General features: G+C 38.7%; 1 protein-coding gene across 1 annotated transcript; it reads right to left on the reverse strand.

Moving 5' to 3' along the window:
* Nucleotides 1-7321: 7321 nt before the first annotated feature.
* LOC116357705 (trace amine-associated receptor 13c-like) lies at nt 7322-10362 on the reverse strand. Its single transcript, XM_031805660.1, has one exon. The coding sequence runs from the start codon at nt 9823-9825 to the stop codon at nt 8863-8865; it is 963 nt and encodes a 320-aa protein (XP_031661520.1). The 5' UTR covers nt 9826-10362; the 3' UTR covers nt 7322-8862.
* Nucleotides 10363-12666: the final 2304 nt, after the last annotated feature.

Below are 12666 nucleotides of genomic sequence, written 5' to 3' on the forward strand. Positions count from 1 at the left end.
ACAATATTTTTACAGTTTTGGAAACTTTACAGTGTTTCCGGCGGTTAAGATATTGTTTAGGACCTTGAGCGTGGCTGAGGTGCACCCATGAGCAGCTCTGGAACCAGACTGCAAAGCGAGGAAGGTATGGTGGGATTCTAAATGGTCGGTAATCTGTTTGTTGACTTGGCTTTCGATGACCTTAGAAAGGCAGGGTAGGATAGATATAGGTCTGTAGCAGTTTGGGTCAAGAATGTGCCCCCCTTTGAAGAGGGGGATGACCGCAGCTGCTTTCCAATCTTTTGGAATCTCGGACGAAACGAGAGGTTGAACAGACTAGTAATCGGGGTTGCAACAATTTCGGCAGATAATTTTAGAAAGAAAGGGTCCAGATTGTCTAGCCCGGCTGATTTGTAGGGGTCCAGATTTTGCAGCTCTTTCAGAACATCAGCTGACTGGATTTGGGAGAAGGAGAAATGGGGAAGGCTTGGGTGAGTTGCTGTGGGGGGTGCAGTGCTGTTGACCGGGGTAGGGCTAGCCAGGTGGAAAGCATGGCCAGCCGTAGAAAATGCTTATTGAAATTCTCAATTATAGTGGATTTATCGGTGGTGACAGTGTTTCCTATCCTCAGTGCAGTGGGCAGCTGGGAGGAGGTGTTCTTATTCTCCATGGACTTTACAGTGTCCCAGAACTTTTTGGAGTTTGTGTTGCAGGAAGCAAATTTCTGCTTGAAAAAGCTAGCCTTGGCTTTTCTAACTGCCTGTGTGCATTGGTTTCTAGCTTCCCTGAAAAGTTGCATGTCACGGGGGCTGTTCGGTGCTAATGTAGAATGCCATAGGATGTTTTTGTGTTGGTTAAGGGCAGTCAGGTCTGGAGAGAACAAGGGGCTATATCTGTTCCTGGTTCTAAATTTCGTGAATGGGGCATGCTTATTTAAGATGGTGAGAAATGCATTTAAAAGAATAACCAGGCATCCTCTACTGACGGGATGAGGTCAATGTCCTTCCAGGATACCCCAGCCAGGTCGATTAGAAAGGCCTGCTCGCTGAAGTGTTTCAGGGAGCGTTTGACAGTGATGAGTGGAGGTCGTTTGACCTCTGACCCATTACGGATGCAGGCAATGAGGCAGTGATTGCTGAGATCTTGGTTGAAAAGAGCAGAGGTGTATTTAGAGGGCAAATTGGTAAGGATGATATCTATGAGGGTGCCCGTGTTTACGGCTTTGGGGTGGTACCTGGTAGGTTCATTGATAATTTGTGTGAGATTGAGGGCATCAAGTTTAGATTGTAGGATGGCTGGGGTGTTAAAACAAGTCAAACTATTTTTCAATTTAATCCTCAGGTACCCTAAAATGTAATTAAACATCTTGTAAATCTACCCATTGTGTCCGATTTAAAAAAAAAATGTTTTACAGCGAAAAGACAACTTTATGTTAGATCACCACCAAATCCAAAAAAACACACAGCCATTTTTCCCAGCCAAAGTTAGAGCCACAAAAGCAGAATTAGAGATAAAATTAATCACTACCCTTTGATAAGCCTCATCAGATGACACTCATATGACATCATCTTACACAATACGTTAATGTTTTGTTCGATAACATTGGCGCCATGTTCAGAAATGCCTCCAAAATATCTGGAGTAATTACAGAGAGCCACGTCATATAACAGAAATACTCATCATAAACTTTGACGAAAGATACATGTTTTACATATAATTAAAGATACACTGGTTCTTAATGCAACCGCTGTGTCAGATTTCTTTTAAACGTTACGAAAAAAGCATACAATGCAATAATCTGAGACGGCGCTCAGAAGTAAATATACTTCTCCGCCATGTTGGAGTCAACAGAAATACGAAATTACATCGTAAATATTCCCTTACTTGTGATGATCTTTCATCAGAATGCAGTGCAAGGAATCCTAGTTCCGCAATAAATCGTTGTTTTGATAATGTCCATTACTAGTGTCCAATTAGCTACTTTTGCTAGCACGTTTAGTATACATGTCCAAAATCTGGCGCTGGTCCAGGCGAACTCGGACGAAAACTTCAAAAAGTTATATTCCAGGTAGAATAAACTGGTCAACCTAAGTAGAGAATCAATTTTCAGGATGTTATTATCATATATATCCAATAACGTTCCAACCGGAGCATTCATTTTTGTCTACAGAGTAATGGAACGCAAGAGATATCATGAGTACTGCGAGTAACCAGGAACTGGCATTCTGCCAGACCAGTGACTCAAATAGCTGCCTTCCGGTCCCACATCACACTAGAGGCTTCATTCCACGTTCTACTGACAGTTGACATCTAGTGGAAGGCGTAGGAAGTGCGAACAGATCCTTATCTTATTTGGATGTGAATAGGCTATGAGTTGAAAATCAACCAGCCCCAGAATTTCCACTTCCTGTTTGGAAGTTTGCCTGCCCTATGAGTTCTGTTGTACTCACAGACATAATTCAAACAGTTTTAGAAACTTCAGAGTGTTTTCTATCAAATAGTAATAATAATATGCATATATTAGCATCTGGGACAGAGTAGGAGGCAGTTCACTATGGGCTAGCTATTCATCAAAAAAGTGAAAATGCTGCCCCCTATCCCAAAAAGGTTAATGCATGGCCAACACACAAGTTCGACAAACAAGTTCCTTACTTTTTTCCCCTTCTACTTGCCTCTTCCATTTTTGTGGTACAACTTTCTGAGATCTAGCCATTATTTACTATTTTACACATAGGGTTACTATGCATAACTTTAACCCATATTCTAGGCATTTATCAAATCAAATCAAATGTATTTGTCACATACACATGGTTAGCAGATGTTAATGCGAGTGTAGCGAAATGCTTGTGCTTCTAGTTCCGACAATGCAGTAATAACCAACGAGTAATCTAACCTAACAATTCCAAAACTACTACCTTATACACACAAGTGTAAAGGAAAAAGAATATGTACATAAAGATATATAAGTGAGTGATGGTACAAAACAGCATAGGCAAGATGCAGTAGATGGTATCGAGTACAGTGTATATATATGTATATATGAGATGAGTAATGTAGGGTATGTAAACAAAGTGGCATAGTTTAAAGTGGCTAGTGATACATGGATTACATAAAGATGCAGTAGATGATGTAGGGTACAGTATATACATATACATATGAGATGAGTAATGTAGGGTATGTAAACATATTAAGTAGCATTGTTTAAAGTGGCTAATGATATATTTTACATCCATTTCCATCAATTCCCATTATTAAAGTGGCTGGAGTTGAGTCAGTGTGTTGGCAGCAGCCACTCAATGTTAGTGGTGGCTGTTTAACAGTCTGATGGCCTTGAGATAGAAGCTGTTTTTCAGTCTTTCGGTCCCTGCTTTGATGAACCTGTACTGACCTCGCCTTCTGGATGATAGCGGGGTGAACAGGCAGTGGCTCGGGTGGTTGTTGTCCTTGATGATCTTTATGGCCTTCCTGTGACATCGGGTGGTGTAGGTGTCCTGGAGGGCAGGTAGTTTGCCCCTGGTGATGCGTTGTGCAGACCTCACTACCCTCTGGAGAGCCTTACAGCTGTGGGCGGAGCCGTACCAGGCGGCGATACAGCCCGACAGGATGCTCTCGATTGTGCATCTGTAGAAGTTTGTGAGTGCTTTTGGTGACAAGCCGAATTTCCTCAGCCTTCTTCACGACGCTGTCTGTGTGGGTGGACCAATTCAGTTTATCCGTGATGTGTATGCTGAGGAACTTACTACCCTCTCCACTACTGTCCCATCGATGTGGATAGGGGGGTGCTCCCTCTGCTGTTTCCTGAAGTCCACAATCATCTCCTTAGTTTTGTTGACATTGAGTGTGAGGTTATTTTCCTGACACCACACTCCGAGGGCCCTCACCTCCTCCCTGTAGGCCGTCTCGTCGTTGTTGGTAATCAAGCCTACCACTGTAGTGTCGTCCGCAAACTTGATGATTGAGTTGGAGGTGTGCATGGCCACGCAGTCATGGGTGAACAGGGAGTACAGGAGAGGGCTCAGAACGCACCCTTGTGGGGCCCCAGTGTTGAGGATCAGCGGGATGGGGATGTTGTTACCTACCCTCACCACCTGGGGGCGGCCGTCAGGAAGTCCAGGAACCAGTTGCACAGGGCAGGGTCGAGACCCAGGGTCTCGAGCTTAATGACGAGTTTGGAGGGTACTATGGTGTTAAATGCTGAGCTGTAGTCGATGAACAGCATTCTCACATAGGTATTCCTCTTGTCCAGATGGGTTAGGGCAGTGTGCAGTGTGGTTGAGATTGCATTGTCTGTGGACCTATTTGGGCGGTAAGCAAATTGGAGTGGGTCTAGGGTGTCAGGTAGGGTGGAGTGGGTCTAGGGTGGAGGTGATATGGTCCTTGACTAGTCTCTCAAAGCACTTCATGATGACGGAAGCTCAGTTACCTTAGCTGAGCTTAACAGGGACAATGGTGGCCCTCTTGAAGTATGTGGGACCAGCAGATTGGGATAAGGATTGATTGAATATATCCGTAAACACACCAGCCAGCCGGTCTGCGCTCCAGTCGTACTTTATCCAGTCGTACTTTATCAAAAGCCTTTTCAAAATCTGCTATGAAAATCATGCCTGGTTCCCCGATATTTCATAGTATTCTATTGTTTCCATTACTTGTTTTATATTATCTCCAATGTATCATCCAATTTGTTCTTAACTGACTTGCCTAGTAAAATAAAGGAAAAATTTAAAAGCTCGAGACCCAAGAACTGAGCACGTGTAAGACCCTTAGATTGATATGGTTTTTCCATTAGAAAAGTCGACATTAGAAAACAGTTTACTTTAAACCATCTCTGAGTGAATTACTCTAAAGACTCGAGAGCGCCTAGAGTAATTTTCCGGTGCTTTGTTGCTGTTTTATCAGTTGTTAAGTGGTGTTAAATGTTTTATGGAAAAAGGACTGAAAATAGGTGTCTCCATAATGACAATCTAAATAGCCTACCTACCACTGGAAAAAAGTTGGCACCACGTGTGTGAATGCTGCTCTGTCTCCATGACTCACCTGCAGCGTGCTCTCAACACACTCGGCCCTCCCCCTCCCCACCACCACTCACTCAGTAACAGCCTGCACACTGCCTGATAGTCAGCAGCATCAGGTCACAGTGAAATATATTAAACAATATATATAAAAATAAGTATAAAGACAAATGCCATGGTGGCCGCAACAGTTCTTTCAATTGACAATTCTCAAAATGATCTAGAACATATCAATGGTTAAAGTATAAACAGAAGATGTTTAACATCACAGAAGATGTTTACATCACAGAAGATGTTTAACATCACAGAGGATGTTTAACATCACAGAGGATGTTTAACATCACAGAGGATGTTTAAGGAATCCTTTTATTCTGAAACAGTCTGTGCTGAAGGAAGTCATGTGTTTATGGTCTGCAAAAGGACTTTACTAATGATTAGTAAATGGTTGATAATGACATTTATTAAACATTTCATGAATTTTTAAATCATTATTACATACTATAAAGGTTGTTTATAAATGTGTGAATAACTAGTTTCCTAAAACTAATTTGGGAGTATTGATAAATTATTTATTAATAAACTATTTACTCATCCGTTATAAAAAAAATTTTACAAGGTGTTATTATAAAGTGTTACCAATCTCTATTTTAATTAAGAGAAAACGGCTTCTGAGAGTTGCTCTGGTGTGACCCCTAACCTGGCAGCAGTGATGTAGTGAGAGTAGTGGTAGAGTTCATACCCAGTATGTTGAGGTTGAAGTGTCTGCTACAGTCTCCTGCACTGTTGTGTTTATCACTAATGCATATAGTAGTTATTTATAAAAGTGAGAATACCTAGCTGACTAACATGGGAGTAATGATTAAAAGATGGTGTGCAAACTGTAAATGCCTTACAAATGATTTATTACTGAACACAGTTATAAAGTGTTACCCATAATTGCATATCCATATTCTTACATTTTACCATCAACTACTTACATAATACATCATTGAGTTAGACTTGGACGTTATCTAATATCATGCAGTGTTGTTCATTTCGACTTTACTACACTTGTTGAAGCCGTTGTGTCTCAATTGAGCCACTAGAGGGCAATGTTAAACAACATACACCGAGTTTACGGAACAATTGAAAGGTTTGAAAGGTTTAAGCCTTTATTGATGTCACCTGTTAAATCCAATTCAATCATTGTAGAAGAAGGTGAGGAGACAGGTTAAAGAATGATTTTCAAGCCTTAAGACAATTGAGACATGGATTGTGCATGTGTGCCATTCAATCAATCAAATGTATTTATAAAGCCCTTCTTACATCAGCTGATGTCACAAAGTGCCGTACAGAATCCCAGCCTAAAACCCTAAACAGCAAGCAATGCAGGTGTAGAAGCACTGGGTGAATTTGCAATACAAAATATTTATATGCCCTTGAAAGGGGTATGGTACTATGTGCCAGGGGAATTGGTTTTGAGGGTGTCAAGGCAACAGTGTTAGGTTTTTTTACGCTCAACAATTTCTGGCGTGTATCAAGAATGGTCCACCAACCACAGAACATCCAGCCAATTTGAAACTACTGTGGAAAGCATTAGAGTCAATATGGGCAAGCATCCCTGTGGAACACTTTGGACACCTTGTAGAGTCCATGCTCTGATGAATTCAAGCGGTTCTAGGGGCAAAAGGGGGTGCAATTAAATATTAGAAAGTGTTCTTAATGTTTTGTACACTCAGCGTTAAATTGACTTATGACATCCTCAAAATGTGCTTTTAGAAAAGGTACATACTTTTTATCATTAAATAAGATGAAATAACCACAGATGTTGGTATTTGGAATATACAACTCAAAATGACTACAATGTCTTTTATAAAACAAGCTTATGCCTTCTAATGCCTTCTCCAAGTCATTCCAATCCAATCCATCCAAATAATTCTATATCAACATCACATGTATCTATGATGACAACACAGAGATAAGTAATGAAAGAGTTGTGTTACATGAAAGAGGCAATTACAACATAACAGTATAACAAAACGATATCTAACTTGTTTGTCAAACTAGGGAATAAAAACATAGGAACTATGAACACCTAAACTTCAGAGTTAAAATACGTTTAGCAGTCACTTTGAACCATGGATAAAAGAATGCATAAATTTTTTGATTAATTAAGGAATTAACAAGTGGCAAAAAAACAACAATAGCTAGAGTTTTTTGCTGCTTTTCTCTCAGACTTATTTGCCTGTACAGTTTTAACACCAGACACACTGGCAAAACATTTCTGGCCTGTGATCTGGACACCACAAAGATTTTCATATAAAGTGTTATAATAATAGAGCACGGGACAACCATTGTAAATACAAGGTCAATTATATTACCCCAGCTTATTCCTTCAACAATAAAACATTATTTCAAACACCTACTGGGTACCTGTACATTTACAATGTTTTTTTAAATATAATAGCAGCATCGTATATAATAAACCAACACCAGGTATTGGAAAAACAACACATCATTCTTGTTATTGTTATTTTAGTGGTACAACAAGGGATCACACACATGCAACATAGCGCTCAATAGGTATCAAGACCAAATTGCCCAGAGATAAAGAAGTACACAAACAAGTATTGTAGAATTGAAAAACACAGAAATATTCCCCAAAACTCCATGATTCCAATATGTGTCCATCTTTTTGTGAGAAATGACATTTATAAAGTATTAAGACCGATTGAATAGTTCTCACTTTAGATGCAAAACTACTTTACTAATGATTATTAAATGGTTTATAAGAACATGTATTAAACATCTGATGAATGACCTTATAAATCATTATTAAATACTATGAAAGTTGTTTATAAATGTGTGATGAACTAGCTTGCTAAAACAGATGCAGGAGTAATGATAAATAAGTTATGAATAAACATTATACTTATCCATTATGAATTATTTAGTGTGTTACCCAATCACTATATTCATTCACACTAAACAGCTTCTGAGAGAGCTGCTCTGGTGTGACCCCTGACCTGGCAGCAGTGTTGTAGTGAGAGTAGTGGTAGTGAGAGTAGTGGTAGTGTTCATAACCTGCACTGTTGAGTTGAATCAATAATGCATTTTGTAGTCATTTATACATGTCATAATACCCAGGTGATTAACATTTATTATTATATTATATTTTATTTATAAATCATTATTATTATGCTTCTGAGAGAGCTGCTCTGGTGTGACCCCTGACCTGGCAGCAGTGTTGTAGTGAGAGTAGTGGTAGTGAGAGTAGTGGTAGTGTTCATAACCTGCACTGTTGAGTTGATTCAATAATGCATTTTGTAGTCATTAATACGTGTCATAATACCCAGGTGAGTAACATTTAACAAATGTGTGCGTAATAATAAATGGTGAGCAAACTGTAAATGCCTTTCAAATGGTTTATTACTGAACATTGTAGTGGTACACAACTGCATATTTGTGCATTTTACCCTCAACTACTTACATACGCCATTGAGATAGACTTGGACGTTGTCTGATATCATGCAGTATTGAACATTTAAAATTCAGTACACTTGTTAAAGGTGTTGTGTAACAATCGAGCCACTAGAGGGTGATGTTAAACAATATACATAATGACTCGTTCTCAAAATGTACTTTTAGAATACTTACATATTATTTATTATTAAATAACATGGAACAACAGACTTTGGTTTTTGGAATGTACAACCCACAATGACTACAATGTATTTTATAAAACAAGCTTATGGTTTCTTATACGTTTTCCAAGTCATTCCAGTCCAATCTAGACAAATCATTCTGTATCAACACCACATTCATCTCTGTATTGTCAGGGAACAATTGTGTAACATAACTATGTTTTTCAAACTGGGAAATAAAAATATAGGTACTATGAACACCTTAACTTCAGAGATAAAATACGTTTAGCTGTCACTTTGAACCATGGATAAAATAAAGCATAAATTATTGGATTAATTAAGGAATTAGCAAGTGGCAGAAAGCTGATGATGAATGATAATAAATTGTCACTTAAGAAAGAAAAAAACAAAAAAGAAAATAGAAATGGAATCCAACAACTTAGATAGGTGAAAACAACAATAGACAGAGTTTTTGCTGCTTTTCTCTCAGACTTATTTGCCTGTACAGTTTTAACACCAGACACTCTGGCAGCCTGTTTTGAAAATACCTTTCTGGCCTGTGATCTGGCCACCACAAAGATTTTCATATAAAGTGTTATAATAATAGAGCACGGGACAACCATTGTAATTACGAAGTCAATTATATTGCCCCACATATATCCTTCACCAGTAAAACATTCACTCAAGCACCTACTCGGTACCTGTACATTTACAATGTCTTTTATAATAGCAGCATCGTATATGATACAACAACACCAGGTAATGAATATACAACACATCACTCTTGTTATTGTTATTTTAGAGTGGTACAATAAGGGATCACAGACAGCAACATAGCGGTCAATAGATATCAAGACCAAACTGCCCAGAGATAAAGAAGTACACAAACAATTAATGTAGAGAAGAAACACACAGAAATATTCCCCAAAACTCCAGCATGGTTCAATTATTGCTACAGTCATTACTGGTATCACAATCAGTCCCACCAGGAAATCTGACACAGCCAGAGAGAGGATAAGCAGGTTGGTTTGAGTGTGGAGCTGCTTGAAGTGAGAGATGGAGATGATCACCAGTAGGTTCAACAATACTGTAACTGCTGAAATCAACGAGAAAAAGATGTACAGTGTTATGTAGATAGATGTCGATAGCAAAGCCTTTCTGCAAGAAGAGTTTCTGTCTTGAAAACAATATTGATCATCTTTGTGTTCCTCCATTTGTAATAAAAAATCTAAATGCTGATGTCCTCCTGCTCCTGCTTGGTCCTGTGCTTGATCCTGTCAGGTCTGCCTTCTGTCAAACTCTGAGCTCTGCCTCTCTATTTATCCCTGAGTTACTGACAGCCACTCCCCTCCCCGAAGTCTCTCTGCACACAAAAGCACGAAAACATACACAAGTGAGCACAAAATGATGTAATTTATGACATAATTGTATGTTGCTGTGGCCTGTCCTTTAGCCTTCCTGATAGTTAGATATGAGAGAAAGGGACATTTTCTCAAATTCTATGAATTTTATTGGGAAAATATATTATGTGTGATGTTTTGGTCACCCAACGGCTTAGTTTGGACCATAACCCACAACCTCAGGAGACATGAAGGCACGTCACATGTCACCTGGCCAGTGTGTAGGAAAGCTGACAGTAGGGAAGTTGATGAGGGCTGTCGTGTCTTTGGCTATGCCTGATTAAGTGATATGACATAAAATAATTTATCTGTAATTAATATCAACTGATTGAGCAAATCATGTAAATGTAATTAACTAGAGAGTCGGGCAATATGAAATAATATTTATAGAGCTGTTATCTTCCGAATAAACTCTTAAAGACCTAGTAATATTTTACATCTATAGCAGTCAACATTAATCGTCACCTTAATTCAGTCTCATCTGAAAGTTGTTAATTTTTGGTTATCTGCACGAACCCTGGCTAACAAGTTGAACCAGCAATACAAAATTGAGTTTAATTATTTATTTACTAAATACCTAACTAATCGCACAGAATTACACATACACATAATTCAATCATAACTTGAATACAAATGACATAAAGGAAAACATCCCTTGCGGGCGGAACAGATATGACAGCTTGTTATACAAAAGAAAATTGGCTGGGTTTGAGTGAAAGAGCGGGAAGACTGAGGGACAAAGGGAAGAAGCTGTGCTATAAATACAGTATTTTATGCATTCTAAATTACTGCCCATTTGGAAAAGGAAAATACAATAACTATTTACTCTGAGTTGCACTTCGGTAGGTTGGTGGTAGATGGGAGGCCGTGTTGCCCAACCGAGTCCTTTGAATAATGTCTCTGGTTGTCAATTGGATACGTTGTAGTAACGTCTTTGGGTGATAGATGGGATACTCTGTCTGTTCTTTCATAAACCTCGTTTGCATCTGCTGTTGCTAACTCAACGGCTAGGAGGTATCACTTCTGTAGTGACTAAGAGTTCAAAGTTCATACCATTCGCAACCAAAGCTCACGCTGATGTTGGCTTCGTTCTGTAGTTATTATCTGAACCATTCTGACATAGGACCGTCGTCCTCACGTCCTCGGAACAGGAGGTTATATTGTCAAGGGCTTATATAGGAAAGGAGAGGAGGGGGTGTTTGAATTTTTATATAGCCCATATTCCTTCACATAGGCGGGCCACTGATTGAGCAGAGCCCTATCTTATGAAAACCCAAATCTCACCTTTTAGAAGCTAAAATCATATTTCATCCCTTCACGAATAATTTTAAATTCAAACATTTAAATTGAACAACAATTCCATGTGAATCCGATAACTCTGATGTATAGACTTTCCACTGTAGAGTATGTCATCTTATCATTGATGAGAATGTCTCAGATGACAACCGAACTGACATCATATTCATTAAGTAACACTGCATATGCTCAATTGATCAGATTACCAGAATATAGTTCATTTCCCCCCACCTTCTGGTGTTCCTAGAATCTTTATGTTAACCATGGGTTCTGCAAATGTAACCTCAGTAGGGTAGAGAGAGGAAAAAGGGGGTAAGAGGTATTTATGACTGTCATAAACCTACCCCCCAGGCCAAGGTCATGACAGGGCATATTTTTATGTTGTACGCGCTTATAGTAAATGAAATCAACATTTGTGGCATTCCATTGAAACATTCCATAGACTTGTTAAAATGACCATAAGAACTGAATTATGCATCATACTTCTTCAAGTTGAGGGAGACTTTGGCTCAGTTACATCATGGGGACAATATTTTTTATTTCTTTAATTGTATTTTTCTTTGATATTTTATAAACAATACAAAACAAACACATGCACATACAAATGACTACATAATGTAAACATCAACTACACCTGCCCACTAGCACACACCCCATCCTCAGCACCCAACATCACTTTCTGCCACATGGCCTCAAACGACACTATTCTCTTTTTCTCCATCACCCACGTACTTTCAATATTTAGAAGAGAATGAATTTGACCTTTCCATTGCGTTAATGGCAGAAGATTGGTTGATTTCCAGTTTTAAAGTATGCGTTTTGTTTAAAGATGGTTGACGAGAAAAGTATCCTCCAACCCATCGGGTATCTCGCTGCACCCTCCGATGCCATGTCTGGAAATATGAAGACAGACGGTTTAAAAGTAAATTCACATTGTGTTACTTCTGACAGCGAACTTTCTAACTCTGCAAATTACTTTTGGACTTCATAACATACTCAGACGGCATGGATTATTGAGTCATTGTTAGTTTCCAGTTCAGACATGACTCTGTTTATATTTTTTTCTAAGAGATTGTCAGTTGGATAGGCTCTCTGCAAGGTTTTGTATGACTTACCTATCATATTAATATCATTTTCTGACTCAAATAGGATTCCCTCAAGATTGCTCTGACTTTAAATCAAAATGTTGTGATATAAAACTTTTAAATCGCATGTATTTTGAAAATATCTGAATTGGTCCAAAATTATTTCCTGAGATGTTAGAGTATTATTGAGTTTTCAATATTGGTCTGGAATATCAGGGAATCATCTGCAAATAAGTTTAGTTGGTATTAACGTTTTCCAATACTGACACCTGTT

This window comes from Oncorhynchus kisutch, linkage group LG26, assembly GCF_002021735.2.
Source record: "Oncorhynchus kisutch isolate 150728-3 linkage group LG26, Okis_V2, whole genome shotgun sequence".
NCBI lineage: Eukaryota > Metazoa > Chordata > Actinopteri > Salmoniformes > Salmonidae > Oncorhynchus > Oncorhynchus kisutch.

Bases quoted from the DNA above. Each gene is read 5' to 3' on its own strand.
- LOC116357705 (XM_031805660.1), bottom strand. From the start codon at position 9,825: ATGGAGGAACACAAAGATGATCAATATTGTTTTCAAGACAGAAACTCT.